The sequence below is a fragment of the Diadema setosum genome, chromosome 5, assembly GCF_964275005.1.
Source record: "Diadema setosum chromosome 5, eeDiaSeto1, whole genome shotgun sequence".
Lineage (NCBI taxonomy): Eukaryota > Metazoa > Echinodermata > Echinoidea > Diadematoida > Diadematidae > Diadema > Diadema setosum.
Genome location: NC_092689.1, coordinates 11655238 through 11672829, shown reverse-complemented (window position 1 = coordinate 11672829; position 17592 = coordinate 11655238). Strand labels below are relative to the sequence as shown.

The window sequence follows — 17592 nt, the reverse complement described above, 5'->3', positions numbered from 1 at the left end:
TTTCCGAGGGTGTTATGATAAATGTGTTGAGACATGCGTGAAGAGGCATTTTCACCAAAGTTTTGAAGAAAAAACATGGATACAGCAACCGCATTTATGCCCCTTCTTTTCTTTTCCTTTTTTTTTTGTGTGGTAGTGGTGGGAAGACGAGTGTATACAGTTCACTGAACAAGAAATTACATTTATGATACAAAGTCGTTTGAATGTCAGAAAATAAAAGCTTGATGTGAAACACAACTGTTGTGTAGAATGATATAACACCGTGAGTTGCATGCTAAAACTTCATCACTTTGACACCGTGGCATGACGTTATTGCTGTATAATTGAGTAAGTCCAATCTTTGAACGCAACAAAAGTCCCCTTTAGAATTAAACTCAAGGCAATTGCCAATAGCAAAATCGCAATTAAAGTGCCATTTCAAAATAATGACCCTAAAGTAGATGTGACAAGAAAAGGAGACTCTTTCCGACCCAGAGAAACATACAAACAAACAAACTAACTAACAAACAAACAGACAAACAAACAAACAAACAAACAAACAAACAAACAAACAAACGAACAGACATACACATTTTCTTGATGAGCAGACAAGTGTTTCATGTGGAACTTGTGTAGAATTCTTGCCTAGGACCTAGAATAAGTGGGTCCCATCTACGTCACATGTTGTTCCGGACAGAGAGTAATTCTGACGGGGTGAAAAAGATATGCTCTGGTAATTACCGGAGGCGGTGGTTACTTCGAATTTCCTTTTGTATGCGATATCTGAAATTAATATGGACATGTTGTTCATGACGAAACAGGTATAAATCGCCTCCTAGGGTATAGAGTTTGATGATATGTACAAGATGAAAACTTTAAAAGACTTTTATCACATGAAAGTGCATGGTATGGAACTTAATTGATTGAAACTTATAAGGGGCTGGTATAGGGGGTCGTCGCTTCTACGGAAGCGAACTTGACACACTATAGGCTATTTGAATGTCATTAAATTTGGGGTGGGGGATAACTAACTGGCGTAAATTGCTATATCATGTCTTGAAGTCTCCGCCGGACAGTGCTACCCCGGCACGTTGCAAAAGTGTGTGTGTGTGTGTGTGTGTGTGTGTGTGTGTGTGGAGGGGGGGGGGGTGTCGACTAGTAAGCCTTATCTGTTTCATTCAGCTCGTCCTCATTGGATTATTTAAAACACGATTGCTGCCACAATGTGACAACCAATAGATATTGTTTTCTTGGCAGATGTCATAGTAGAAACATTTTCACTTTTTCGACGATTATCCTCATACATTTCATATCATAACCATCATTTATTGATTACTTTATCTATTTACGAAACAGCCTAGTTAGTAGTATTTCGTGTATTAAAATCAAATGTTTATCCGAAACCTCGGTGTAAAGTTAATAACACCTGACATCAGTTAAAAGTTGATGTGGGAATTCGAAATTAAATTCAAACAAATCAAGAATTTATTTAAGACAAAATAAAAAATAGTGACTGCAGTTCCAGTAGGCCTAATGACATTTAAAGTTATTTTGTTTTTAACACCATGATGGATGCATTTTATAAACCTTAACAAAGCAACACAAAAAGTAACGTTAATATATTTCATTGAAAATAGTAACAAGCCATCATTAATTGGGCGTGTATAGGTGTGCAAATGTGAATAATAGCGGTCACCGTGGATAGTTACTGATAGAGCACATGGAAAATGAACATTGGAACGTGAACATGAGCTTATATTGAAGAGAAAATATCACTAATATAGTAACAAGAGGTGACAGAAACTTGTGATCATTCTTGTGATATTACCATGTCATTACATTAGCATAGTATCATCAAACAATAAACAAAGAGAGGCAAAATTAAATAAAAAAGAATTACCATTGTCTGCTGTTTCATTATCATTCACCAATCCAAGTTACGACTGACACACGGAGAAAAATAATGGAATGGGCCATTGTATGATAAATAATGTACAATGAACGTTGAATTTATAGACCATATATTGGGCACGTGAGGACATTGAACACAATAACGGTGCTTTGAAGGCGTTCGTGCCAAAATAAAGTTTGAATATCGGCATTGATAAGCAAATGATGGCTGATTGCATCTATGCACTTTTACTTTATAACAATACTGTAAACACATAATGGATGACAAGTTGTAATTCTGTAAAACACATGCTCGGATATAAAAAAAACAAACCTCCCCCCCCCCCCCCCAAAAAAAAAAAAAAAAAAACACCTTTCAATCATGAGTGTAGTGTAATGAAATTTAAAGCAAACTATGTGTCGGAAGTAAAGAGATACGCAGTGCAATTTTGAACGGCTGTAACATTTTGTCTGTTATGTGTTAAAATAGAATTATGAACAGTGTGATAATGTGACGCGCATGCTTCACAGTAAATGGGGAATTGGTGTTCGCCCCCTCCCCTTCCCTTTCTCTCTCTCTCTCTCTCTCTCCCTCTCTCTCCATCTCCCTCTTTATCCCCATCTCTCTCTCTCACTCCCCCTGCACAGGGTACAGAGAAGCCAGTCAGGAAATAAGTTCGTAGACAAGCGTAACAAGTGCAGAAGGTTGCTAACACCCTCAAGAGCTATTTTTGCACGCGCGACAGGGCGGGAAAGAAAAGCAAGGAGGCAGACGATCGCAGTGAGTCGAGCTTCAAGCCCGGACCGCCAAAATCCCTCTCCAGAGTGAACTCCAAAGCGGCCAGACCGTGGACACTGGAAGAGGCATCGTCTCCGCTCGCAAGGATTCTTCTCGCACTCCTCAGCTCTCCACTATCCCCCTGTGTCATCGAGAAGTCTGTGGAAGAATAGGCTCAAAATGAGGCTAATATTGACAATTTTGATGGGATGCCTTGCATCCGCGTCGGCTCTAAACCAATGCCCACCAGGATGGACCTACTCTCTTAAGAAGTGTTACAAGTAAGTCTATCATTTTGCCTTTATGTTAGTGGTTTTTATATTTTCACTAACAGAGAAAAAGACGAACGATGCTTTGCATTCTATTTTCCAACACCTGTCGGTAACTCCTCCTCTTCAAAAAGGCACTGAATTAGTACAAATAAATCTTGAAAAAGTTATGTACAGCTGCATCTAAGCTGTATTTTTAGTGGTTCATCACGCAACGCAATCCAAGTTATCATTCTACAAGGTTATTTGGTAGGGTGTTTGTAGTGACGTTGTCGAGGATTATTCGATTCTCTTACATCTGGAAGTAAGACAAGACTCATTTGACATGTCATTACTGTCAGACGTGAGCGACATATATCCGCGTTTACATCTACAGTCACTTATCCATAAAACAAGACAATTTCATGGACTTGATGATATTCATTATTGGAAAACAGTTCTCGGAGAATGAGACGGGTGAGCCGGAGTCACGAGATTTTGAGCTTTCCAAAAGAATTTGCAGAAACATGTTCTTCCACAGTCATAAGAACAAAGCTAAATGAAGAGCTAAGAAAGAGAAATGAAAATAACAACGAAAATAACAAAAAAGTACGAGGCGAAAGCAGGCAAAAGACAAGACTAGACAAGACATGGAAAAAAAAAAGCTGTGAAAGGAAGTAACGAATATCTCCCGACGATTCTTTAATTGTTAGATGAGTGATACCAGGAAGCGTTTCCATGGATACCAAAGTCAATGCTAAGTAGTCTGTATCGTGGGTGAGAAAAATAACAGTCCGCAAACATTCCTTGTATTGATGTGGGATACGATTCGATGCATAATATGAGGATCGAGATGGCGAGATGTCAGCATCTTTGCGATTGAAACCAGGCCACTGAGAGGTCATCTTTGACTGTTTGAAATTGCACAAAATATTAACTTATTCTAATGTACGTAAATAGTGACAGTGAACTATATGATTTCAGCTTATAATGGCGACATGCCCAAATTTATGAAATCTATGTTTTCTGTTTTATACATGCATGATTACATGCATATATATATATATATATATATATATATATATATATATGTAAAGTTCAGAAGATTATTACCATTCCTAACGTCTTGAACGATTTAACTGCAAAAGCACGAGAATCGCTTCTCGAATTTGATTTATTTAGTTATTTATTTTTTTAGTCATCTGCCGCTGTTTCCCAATACACTATTTCGAATTCAAGTGGATTGAAATTAGATTGATGTCACTGCATTTGCAATTCCGCTACTTTCCACCTATTTCTTCTTCTTCTTTTTCGTCAGGTCGATATCGGCAGTGTGAACAGTAAGAAATAAATCAGTGTAGTTGGCAGGAGGAGGTCAATGGCTTGTATCTATATACCAGTGGTTCTGACATCATTATATTAAACATATAGTTACTGAATGCCACTTTTGATGATAATACAGGAAATTACTCCCTCATTCCTCTTGGGGCTTTGAATAGATTCACGTGGTCATTGCATTTCGGCTCACTATCTAATTAAGAATAAAGCAATCAACAGAGACTATATGGGATTCTAACAGAGTCCATGCCAACAATCTTTTGCGGTGTGCACAAGTTCGCGGGTTACCATCATTACACGGGCAATTGATGTTTGTCATGGCTAAGAGCCAATCTGGCCATTTCATATCCAGGCAATCTCCCAGCACCACGAGTTTGTTCTATTTAGAGAGAACGTAATGGCAGAAATAACGTGTGTTCGTAACCCAGTCTGTGGACGGCCGCTTTACCTCAGTAAAGGTTTACACAAGGTTAACCGTGAATAACACTATAAAAATACAGCTAACTTTTGCATTCAGTTATTTTTGTGTGTGATAAAATACAGTTTGTCACACGGTTTAAAATCTGATGTCAAGTTTTGTGAGCACCTTTGCAATGTATAGAGGAACGGAGCAGAGTGTATATTAGTTCCGATTTTGACAGTTGATAAAGATGTTCAACACATAAGTAAGAGTAGATGTTCCTGGACATTCTAAAATATACTACATCAGGGTATTTTTACATGACTGAGGTCTTGCTTATTATTATTACCTGATACCATGGGACAAAGACCTAGGACTCATTTTCCCCTCTTCCTCATTTCCTCTTTACTTTTTCAGATTCTTCCCAGCACCTATGATAAAAGAGGACGCAAATGTTGCGTGTACAGAGGTTCCTGGAGTTGTCGGGGGCAAACTCCTGGACATCACCGACTTCGAGACCTTCAAATTCATCAAAAACTTCTACATCCGTACACTGCCCTATTTCCAACCCCCTCAGGGTCAGCAACTTGACGTCATTCCGCCGGAAGCAGCCATTTGGAACTCTATGTCCTTCGACTGGAACCTCGAGAGATGGACCGGCACGACTGCTGTCGAGCCCTTTTATCGGTTCAACAACTTCCAGAGTCAACCTGTCGGGATGCCTCCCCAGGAACCACCGAACGAGATGCTGTCGTGTACTGTTTATCCCGCCGTTGAGTTTCCTTTCACCGGTAGGATTCAAGAACTAACACCGCTGGAAATTCCCCAGCAGGTTATTGAATTCATGACCATTGCAAACTGCGAGCTTGAGCTGCCATACATCTGCGAGGCACCGGAGCTCCTGGCCCCAACGACTCCATCACCACCAACGACGCAAATGCCAGTGACGACGCCCCTCCCAACTGCTCCAATAACGACGCCGTTTGCCGGTCCGCCTAATAGGGGCCCACAACCTGGGAACCCTGGCCATCCGGGACACGGACGACCCGGTCATGGACATCCCCATCCACCCCACACGCCACCGCACAGACCGTACCCAGGGTTCCCCAGCCGTCCGCACCACCCCAGCCAACCTCAACCAGGATTCCCATCCAGACCAAATGCAGGAACCCCGACGCGCCCCAATCCAGGTTTCCCTCCCAGCCGACCCAATGCAGGCAACCCAGGACGAAGGCCCGGTCAACCGGTGCGATACCAGGACAATCCATACCTAGTCCGACCATACCAATACCGTTACAACCAGTACGTCTTCAGTGATAAGTTCGGCGGTATCGGTATCAGGGTGTAATTTGTCGGGGTTTAAATGACTGTCTTGGAAACCATGGGTGCTTCTCAATTTCAACCAACAGACTTTAACCGCAACAGGATTGCAATCAGTATGACAGGCAACCACTGGCAATTGTTAATTACTCTCTATTCGCCATATTTGCAAAATAATCAGCAACAATCGAATTATGCAGCAGTCATAACTATTTTGATCATGGCCACAGCAGATGTAATGTTTGCGGTCTGATGTCAAATCCTACACCCATGAGAATAGTGCACGTTTTATGTGCCAGCAAACGTGAATATCCTGCAGATGATATTCACATCTGTGACACAACTCTTTGAAAATCTTTCTTTTTTTTTTTTCTTTTTATTTAATGGAATTCATGTTTACGGAATCTGTGGATGCTTGCTGATTCTGTTGATTTATCCCTTTCCCGACCTTTGATGTACCAATATTTGACCGGTCGAAATTCGCTCTCACTTTTTTCCTTTTGTTTTTGTTTATCATTTTGTTACTTATTGCTCATAATGCACGCATCTTAGGAGCAACGTCTTTTTTTCTTGCATTTCTTTACAGACAAAAAAAAAGCTGACTAATATTCATCACTCATTCGTAAGAACTTTAATTAAGGAATGATTGCAGTGATTTGTCAATATTTGTATTGTATAATGTTCATAATTTTTGAAATATAATGACACTTTGTTATGTGTAACACATCGATTGTTCACAGTCTTTATGTCAGAGCATGACTCTTCATCAATGAAGTGATAACAATCACATCTCCCGTTTTCACAAATTAATACATGATGACAACTCAGATGAATTCTAGACACAAATTTTAACCCTATTCAAATAATCCGTTCCCTGATAAAAAATAATTAAAAAATACATTTTTCGAGCTGATGAGTACATTAATATAGGTGCATCGTCATGGTGTGATAAATCGTTAGGTTCATTGCCCGAGTTATGATCCGCACATAATAAACGATTCGACAGGCCTGATGAGCATGCTTCAGGTCTCAGTTTACCGTCTGTCAGAATATAGTGCTTTACTCTTTCCTTCCCTCAGCAAAAGCACAAGCCTGATAACAAACAAACAAACGAGCAAACAAACAAATACATAAATCATGACCTCAATTTACATACAGAAAGTACCGAGACATTGCCCAATTACGCGACACTTGACGTCACACGATCTTTTACGCAAAACGATAGGTTCTTGACCGACGTTTGGAAAGTTTCCTGAAGTCTATGCAGGCGTCTGCTTGTTTGTTTGTTGCTGATTTTTTACATCTCAGTCAATCGCTGTTGCTTCGTGAATACATCTATTGGCATCGGCTTCGTAGGAGTTACGGAGTTGAATGTGGAAGATTATTTTCTCTACTCGCCTTTCGTTGTTCTCATCATTTAATATTTTATGATATACACAGATAAAGAATAGTGACTTTTCATGGGCGTGTCGTCACTCTGCTACGTTTGTCTCGCAACTCTCGGTGGTCTCGTAGACGCAGCTGGCGCCCTCCTGTCACATATCTTGTGTTCCATCTGACTAACCTTATCTCTCTCTCCAACAATATCACATTGCATTCAATACCGAGTGAATTATGTTGCGAGGCTCTTTTTATGAAGCAAAAGACTCTTTCCGCTTTGTGCGGTGTTTCACTCAATAACAGTACCCTGCTTATAAACCCACATCAAAATGATGTTACTTAGCAAAACGGGTAACAAAAGCTAAACCATGGGATACATGGGATACAAGTACACACATACACATACACATTCACACACACACACACACACACACACACACACACACACACACACCTGCACTTTTTTTTTACTATAACTTTTATTTCTGATTCTATATAATGCAAGTGAAAATCATTTACACAGTCGCATTGAATGTTTAACAAAATATGAAACCCAAGATTATGTTTTTTTTTTTCTCATTTATATACATAATATATACATAACACAACTGTAAATATTTCACATAATTTTGATGAAAGATTATCTCGATCAGGTAATAACGTATAATAAAACAAAGTGAAAGCTTAACTTTTCGGGACCCATTAATGTGAAATAAGCAACAACAACAACAAAATATCGCCCTGCCCACCTATGCCTCAAATCTTACCCCTTTCTCGTCCCACTTACCTCATATTGTTATATATTCCGACATAATTAGCACTTATCTATGTATCATTGATAACAAACACACGCACACGCACGCGCACATCCACACACATACACACATACTCCCAAAATACCGTACGACCTGTAAATATGACCGATTTACTAAGTATTTCATTCATTGTACATCTTATAGATCCTACCAATAACGCCAAGATTTTCTATCTGTGGCACTTAAACGGGACAAGAGATACAGAAGATGCATATGAGATGCCTCAGACTGTTATTAAAATTCTTAGACAGCGTTTGTACAACAATAATACAAAATAATATGGGGAATCATTAGTTAGAATAACAATCCACTTGGTAATCGACACTTTGGTTTTTTCATTACAATGATTGAACATTTTTATGATTGAAAAGAGTCTAGGAGGTGAGTGTTCCTATTTAACAAGCATGAGTGAAGAGGAAAGGAAGGGGTAGGTATACGGCTAAAACGGATGCAATACAGCTGAGAGGAATGAAAATATCCGTAGTTATTCAATACCTCATTGTTCTACCTTTTATAGCCCCACCCTTCCCCGCAAAAGGAAAAATGGCATGTTTAGCCATAGTCTCTCAAAGTAAAGAATGAATCGACTTTATTTCTCCTGTTGATTATGAATGTTCAAGTTTGAATTAAGACTATAGTGAAATCTTACATTGCTGTTCAAAATATTGAGTAAAATTCATTGTCTAGATGTATAATTTTGTAGCGAGATATTATGGCGAACCTTTATGTTTCCGATTTTATTTGCATACTTTTTGACGTGCTCTTTATTTCATTTGAACAACAACAACAACAATAAATAGACTTGGAATTTGTCTAACACTGACAAATTAGGTGATCCGATCTATTTGGAAATCAATGATTCGAGTCCTGATCGCAATAGGCATGACCATACAGATTTCATCTGTGTTTAGAGACATTGACCGTGTGATGTTTGCATTCTCATTTAGAAATGGGAGTCAGATCTGCCATCTTTGGTACCAAAGTCCGTATACACTATAACGAAGATACAGAATGAAGTACATTTGACCTTTGACCCACCTTTGCACTCCCAAGATGACATCTGAGCAAAAAGTAATTATTTTCTGAAATGATTCTTGCGACATCGTCTATACGTGTGCAAAATATGACAAAGATAGGACAGGTATTCACCAAGATACAGGATGAAACATTTATGACTTTGACCCTAATTTACATGCCCAAGATGGTGTCCGATCAAGTAGTTGTTATTTTATGAAATAATGCACGTGACATGAACTAAAATTGTGCAAAATATGGGGGTGATAGGGGTTGTTTTTCTTGAGTTATTGCAAAGAAAGTTGCAGAAAGAAAGAAATATCTCAATACATCAAAGATAAGCTTTAATTTCAACCAAGCTTTTTTACGTGATCCCGACATTGTATGAAAAACAAAGGGCACATTAGAATAGCGCAAAGTCTCAACTACAACATATTAAAATTTGGAAGAAATTCACAAAAGGGTAAGTGAGCTAGTGCTCGAAAAAGATAGTCATGTCAATTTTCATTTCCAGAAAAACTGCACTTCCATAGAGATAACACGTAAACTGGTCAAATTTGACAAGATTGCATTCAATCCATTTTTACGAGTTGATGCCGTTATCCAATCAAAATTTTGTAATCATTTTATGAAAGACCATTTAATAAGCTACAACATACTGAAATCTGGGTGAAAATCGGCAAAGGATAAGTGAGATGCGCTAGAGTGAACTTGAAATTTGATGACGTCATTTTGAAAATTTACTTTTTTATTTTATTAAGAAATTGGATATCTTTTAATATTTTTTTTTCAGCATCGCCAACCCATGAAATTACATGTACAACTCATCAGCTTTCAGAATATGTAAAGAAAATGGGGGGGGGGGTCACCGTCCATCCTAACGAGTGAAATCGGATTTAAAATTGGCGGTTTTTTGGCATAGTTGCACTATATATCGCCATTGACGCGCGCGCAGAATTTCAACTTTGACGGGCCCGTATGACGTCATTTTGAGTCGGATTGACTTGAAACTTGGTAGAATTATTCCTTGGCATTTCAGACATCCGATTCGTGTGAAAAAACGGGAAATTTCTATTGCATATGAGCTGTGCGTGCGTATATGCACGCGCGCGTACGCGTCCGTCCAATTTTTTCAATTTTTTGAAAAATGCTCCAAATGATCTGAAACGTGTGCAAAAAAATGTTGAGCTCGATTGGAGCTTGTAAATATTTCAACGCACGCGTACGCGCACGTTTTAAGGGTAGAGATGAATTTTGTGAATATGAGTAGAATAAGCTTGACCTGAACTATATGTGACGTGAATTGCATTGAAAAATTCCATTCCATTAATGAGATATGAATGAAAATGTGTTTTCATATAATGACGTCATAGTGACGTCACGGTCGACTGATCACTATGATTTTATTAGATCTGTCGTCTTTGGGGCATGATATGGTTTAATTTTGAAATTGATAGGCAGAGGACTTTCTGAGCTAACCTTTGCACAACTTTTGAGGAGAAATAAGAAAAAGAAGAAGAAGAAAGAATCCGTACAGAAACAGAAGGTGAACCGAGAGGATACTCGGATCACCTAACAAAAGGAGACAAGAAAAGTTGAAATAACGTCAACTACGGAAATACATGCCAATAACTAACCAACAAAGAGAGACTGCCGGCGTGTAGAGAGAGAAATAAAGATACATTATTACTTAAAGATAGATTGAGCTTGAGAGAGGAGAGCGAAAGGGAGAGCGAAAGGGAGATTCGCCCATCTTGACGAAGAAAATTATCCGGGGATATTCTAGTCCCACTGTGATTGTATACATCCGTTTGCTCAAAATTAGAACCATCCCAATCTGGGGAACATGACAGGCTCAACCTGGATTAGTGTGTGAATGATTCAGACAAAACTTATTCGGGTAACAGCCTTTCTTTTAGATTCTTTAGAAGACATTTTCCCCATGTGGTATTTTGAACGCACATTTTAGGATTAATCCGAGCTGCTGTGATCTTAATTTGGACAGGAAAGAGTTATGCGCGTTATCCAAATTTCAAGGACGATAAGAATTAAAGGAAAGATCCCGACCGGGTTATCAAGGAATATTAAGGTTATCATTGCAAACAACAGCAAAAGCTCCCTCATGCGATACTTAGGGTATTGCTTCCATGTAGCTGTGATTCAGTTTGAAGGTTTGTAATATATGGCGGTGGAAGAGAATGGTTCATACTTCATAATGCACCTCAAAATGACTTGTCAGATGGTAAATAAACATGACACTTAAATCCGACGACAAGTCGCAAAATTGTCATAACATGTCAGTAGCTCGTTGAAACATGCATTTTTGTCTTATTCTTTGGGATGTTCTATAAAACAAAGATAATGGAATAAAAAAGAGATAACTGAATGAAATTGTCAGAATTCACTCGTCAGAATTGCACATTAGTTGCCGAATGGTGGCGCAATAACGATCCGGGAGATGGATAGATTACCCATCCAAGAATTGCGATCATCATCGAGGACAGCTAAAATTGCCTAGGGATAAGGACCACGATAAAATTTCATATAAATTATGCTCATGCACATGAAAACCTTTTTTTGCTTTATCTTGTTTTATATGAACTAAAAGTATTATGAACTAAGAGGTCATGATTAATATGTTGCAAGCAGTTGCAAACCCACCGAATGGGTATGTTGTCATCAATGTTTTGGTATCCCATGATATGTGAGCTCAAAATGCACTGCAGAAGATCACTTCGGAACGTCTGCCTCGTGAATTGAAGGAATGGGATTTTTGAAACATCATGACGTTCCGACAAGGAGATGAATATAGCAATAATCTGAAACACACTAAGTCCATATAAAGTCACCTACGAAAACTTGATTGAGGTAGATAATACTAAAATGAAAACGATAAGTAAAGGATATTCTTGGTGTGAATAATATTATTATCATATTTCTGTAAAATCACACAATTAGATACACATGGATGACTCTGACAAAAGATAGGAAGTGTTTGTACACTATCATATTTTCATTTTGAAAGATTAATGTATAATTATACATTCAATCTTATTCATGAGTTGTATCTAAGTTTCTTATTTTTGGTGACCATAACTTATGTGAAGTAAGAACACACACACACACACACACACAATGTATACTCGGTGGTTTAATGATAATGATTAAGGTGATGATGATGATGATGATGATAATAATAATAATAATAATAATAATAATAATAATAATAATAATAATAATAATAATAATAATAATAATAATAATAATTATTATTATTATTATTATTATTATTATTATTATTATTATTATTGTTATTGCCATTATCACTATCATTATTGTTAAAGTTATCATTATTATTATCATGGCTCTTGAAAAGAAGGCACTGTTGGTTAACATGATTATCTTGTCATTGTTATTTGGCGTGATAGCAACACATTCTTCATTTCGTTTTCATTTCATTCATTTTATTTTTCATATCCAAAACATCTAAAAGATTATTCGGGATGACTATTGTGTTGTGTGACTTCAAAAGATAATAGGATGGAGAATGGAAAAAAAATCAAAGCATTTCTAAGTGAAAAGTATTATTTTTTTTTTACTATATATTTTCTTTTAATACTCAGACTGTCAGTGCGACATCGCATTGAGAAGTCAGTCAAATGTTGCCAACAATTAAACGTAGGGAGAGATACCTGAAAGCGGGCAACTACCCTTAAATCTACACAACATAATTACGTGACTCGAACTTGATGCCATACTCGGGTCTCATCTTTTTTTTTCTTCATTCCACCGCAGAAGTCTCTCGCTCCCCCCCCCCCCCCCGCCGCCCGCCCGCCCTCAAATCTCCATTTGTCGACATTGTTTAGAGAAGGTGTTCCGCAAACATCACGCCGCCGAGGAAATTAAGAGTGACTTGGAGAACATTCTATGAGTTTGACTAATAGAAGAAGTCCCTCGCTCGCCGCCGTGATGTGATAATTAGTCGGCAAATTGTATGAAAACAGAACGGTGACTGCACAATTTCTGTGCATATATACGTAATGGACTGTCCGCCACGGCATTCCTACTTGCATGTCCAGTGGCAGTGATGCGGGAAAAAATTCCATTAGAGAAATTTCAATTCAATAGTTTCCTTTCTTGAAACTACAGGTGTAGGAGCATAGATTGTGTAAAGAGCCATACAGACAGACGTATCACAAGACCCGCTTCTACAATACATGTATGCAAATTATTATCTTTGTGTTTTTGCTTGTTTGTGTGTGTGCGGAGTGATATCCACATGCTCGTAAGCTTGTTATACAGACGTCCACATAGACACATAGACGGACATCCACACATATACAAACAAACATACACAAATATATGTATCAAAGAGATTTTATAGGGTTATATCTTTCATGTTATATATATATATATATATATATATATATATATATATATATATATATATATATATCTTGGAATTTTCCACGTGTTGGACTTCGAATGTTGTAATTATTAGAAGAAAGAGTCTCAAGTACGCCATGGATCCAACGATTACAAAAAAATTTTATTACAAAATTTTCGGTCTGCCTCAGACCTTCGTCAGTGCAAAGACAATGATGGACAATGATAAACATGAATCATAACAACAATGCTATGCGCGTCATGCGCGTAGTGCGTTGCCCTGGAGCTGCGTTGTCAAGGAGAGCGCTGATACGTATAGGGGTATGGTAGAAAGTGAAATCTCAATGAATACTGAACTCAGACTCAACAAAAGTTTCAAGTGCTTGTTTGAATCATACTATGCTATATATACTCTTTATAAAAATACAAAGCTTTATATACGTCCTTGTAATAATAGACTATAGCGATTCTATTTTTTTCTTCGTAGATAAACTTCGAAGAAAAGACGCATATAAAGCATTGATTACAAATGGAGAAGAAATTAAAAGGAATGAGCTAATAATACAACTAGTTATTAGAGCATCTGTTTACTGTAAAAATAAAAATTGTATATATATATATATATATATATATATATATATATATATTATACTGATAATCAAGACATCATATCAAAAAAAATAGTGTTCAATACAAATATAATGAAATCTCAACATTAACTCAATTAAAATCTCAATGAAGACTAAACTCAAACTCAACAGTTCCGAGCGTATGTGTATATTATATGCATGCCAATGTATGCTATATATACTATATATAAATACATTACTTTATGTATACATCCATGTAATATTTGACTTTTGTGACTCCAAAAAAGCATGTAAAGACGCCTATCAAGCATCAATCAAGCATCAATTACAAATGGAGAAAAACATGAAAAAATAAGCTCATAATAATCATAACCAAATATCGAAGCATCTGTTTACTGTAATGGTGAGAATATGATAAATTTGCGGATAATCAAGACATCATATTTAACATAAAAGGTAAGTGGTCAATGCGAAAGTAATAAAATCTTAACATTACCTTTTGTAAATAATGAAAAATATGCATATAATATAGGTCTAGTCTCAGATTCTTAGAGATTCATTTCTTCACTTCTTGTAGAAAGAGAAACTGCTTAACCATCCAAGGTCCTTGTTGAGTCCTGTTTCAAAAGACCTGGTTTGGATGATGAATTTCATTTCAGCTAATTTTCTGGCTTCTCTGTCTTTGAAATTAGTGCCGATGTTACAGAATTGCAGATCCCGAATTGAGTGGTTGCCTGAGTTGAAATGTTCGGCAACTGGTAGTGATGACTTGTGCTGAATTGAATTTCTGTGATTGTTGAAACGAAGTCTGAACTTAGTACCTGTTTCCCCGATATACTTCGTTTCAACAATCACAGAAATTCAATTCAGCACAAGTCATCACTACCAGTTGCCGAACATTTCAACTCAGGCAACCACTCAATTCGGGATCTGCAATTCTGTATCATCGGCACTAATTTCAAAGACAGAGAAGCCAGAAAATTAGCTGAAATGAAATTCATCATCCAAACCAGGTCTTTTGAAACAGGACTCAACAAGGACCTTGGATGGTTAAGCAGTTTCTCTTTCTACAAGAAGTGAAGAAATGAATCTCTAAGAATCTGAGACTAGACCTATATTATATGCATATTTTTCATTATTTACAAAAGGTAATGTTAAGATTTTATTACTTTCGCATTGACCACTTACCTTTTATGTTAAATATGATGTCTTGATTATCCGCAAATTTATCATATTCTCACCATTACAGTAAACAGATGCTTCGATATTTGGTTATGATTATTATGAGCTTATTTTTTCATGTTTTTCTCCATTTGTAATTGATGCTTGATTGATGCTTGATAGGCGTCTTTACATGCTTTTTTGGAGTCACAAAAGTCAAATATTACATGGATGTATACATAAAATGATGTCTTTATATATAGTATATATAGCATACATTGGCATGCATATGATATACACATACGCTCGTAACTGTTGAGTTTGAGTTTAGTCTTCATTGAGATTTTAATTGAGTTAATGTTGAGATTTCATTATATTTGTATTGAACACTATTTTTTTGATATGATGTCTTGATTATCCGTATAATATATATATATATATATATATATATACAATTTTTATTTTTACAGTAAACAGATGCTCTAATAACTAGTTGTATTATTAGCTCATTCCTTTTAATTTCTTCTCCATTTGTAATCAATGCTTTATATGCGTCTTTTCTTCGAAGTTTATCTACGAAGAAAAAAAATAGAATCGCTAAAGTCTATTATTACAAGGACGTATATAAAGCTTTGTATTTTTATAAAGAGTATATATAGCATAGTATGATTCAAACAAGCACTTGAAACTTTTGTTGAGTCTGAGTTCAGTATTCATTGAGATTTCACTTTCTACCATACCCCTATACGTATCAGCGCTCTCCTTGACAACGCAGCTCCAGGGCAACGCACTACGCGCATGACGCGCATAGCATTGTTGTTATGATTCATGTTTATCATTGTCCATCATTGTCTTTGCACTGACGAAGGTCTGAGGCAGACCGAAAATTTTGTAATAAAATTTTTTTGTAATCGTTGGATCCATGGCGTACTTGAGACTCTTTCTTCTAATAATTATATATATATATATATATATATATATATATATATATATATATATATATATATATATGTGTGTGTGTGTGTGTGTGTGTGTGTGTGTGTTTGTATATATATATATATATATATATATATATATATATATATATATATATATATATATAAAACGAAGAATCCAGAAATAAACTAGTAATGCATTTTCTTTGCCAATAGAAAATGAGTTTATTGTAGTTTATTGTTTAGTTTATTTCTGGATTCTTCGTTATATTGGAGCCAATACGTGAATTTTCAACATGTTTGGCCCTAGTGTAGATATAGATATAAGAACTACATACAGCACGGAGTATGTATTTATGTAAGTGTGCGTAAATGAATGATTATGTTTGTATGTTTTCTGTCTCTCTGTGTATTTACTCCTAAATTGCATTATTTTTTTTTCTTTGTTGGATGTCCTGACCAGTTATAACATGCTATGATAAACCACAAGCAGCACAAACCACTGGTACTGTGAACACTTCATCAAGTTTACTGAGCAGTTAGGCTATATGCTAAGCGTCCATTCTGTTCTTTGCTCGAAGTGAAATATAGTATCTTTTAGCTGCATCTTTTGTGACTATTGCCAGCACGGGATCCTCGTTCTGACTCTGTGAGGAAGGATAGCTAAGGTACTTGCGATACTTTTAATGAATATTTCTATCCGTTTCAAACCAATGACCTTCTTCAATAAACTATAGAGACCTTGATACCAGGCCAAACGCGCCAAATTAGTTCACAAGTGCGAGGGAAATGGAACCAGAGATCATTGCCGAACTGTAAAAAATAGAAAATAAATTAAAAATAAAAAAAAAAAAATCTTTGGTTTCAACTTTGTCTTTAAGCACACACGCACACACACGCACTCACTTATACAGAATTTTGCCCTGTAACCTAAAAATGCCAACAGCAACATTCTCATCAATACTGCCCTGCCATTCTGTGACATTCTCTCCTGTATGGGATAAACAAGTTTTATTTCTAGCAAGTTTTAAGGTCTAGAAAAGAAAAGAAAAAGTCAAAACTTTTTTTGCAAACTACAATACTCAAAAGAATTGTACAGAATTGTCTACACATGAGAAGTATAGAAAATACATGTAAGTAATGATTTTCCATGAACATGACAACCTTTCAAATTATTTGGATGTTGGCTCATCGTTACACAGTTTGAAGGAAGGACAAGCCTACATTTAAGTCAAATGCTGCGCGTAACGAGTTGCCAATCTATAGTGCACTGATAAACAACAAACGAATGCAATGGGGATACGCCGATTATTAAGGAGAGTTCAGTCACATTGTGCACAAGACAAACTAATACTCGG

At 36.7% G+C, this 17592-nt stretch overlaps 1 protein-coding gene across 1 annotated transcript; it reads left to right on the top strand.

Moving 5' to 3' along the window:
• Positions 1–2827: 2827 nt before the first annotated feature.
• LOC140228508 (uncharacterized) lies at positions 2828–5981 on the top strand. The gene is made up of 2 exons (XM_072308740.1): positions 2828–2928; positions 5051–5981. The coding sequence occupies exons 1-2, from the start codon at positions 2828–2830 to the stop codon at positions 5979–5981; spliced, it is 1032 nt and encodes a 343-aa protein (XP_072164841.1).
• The last annotated feature ends 11611 nt before the right edge of the window (positions 5982–17592 follow it).

Excerpts from the sequence above, each read along its gene's own strand:
- LOC140228508 (XM_072308740.1), top strand. The coding sequence starts at position 2,828 with ATGAGGCTAATATTGACAATTTTGATGGGATGCCTTGCATCCGCGTCG. Across the intron at positions 2,929-5,050 it reads TCTCTTAAGAAGTGTTACAA|ATTCTTCCCAGCACCTATGA; the intron begins GTAAGTCTATCA and ends TTACTTTTTCAG.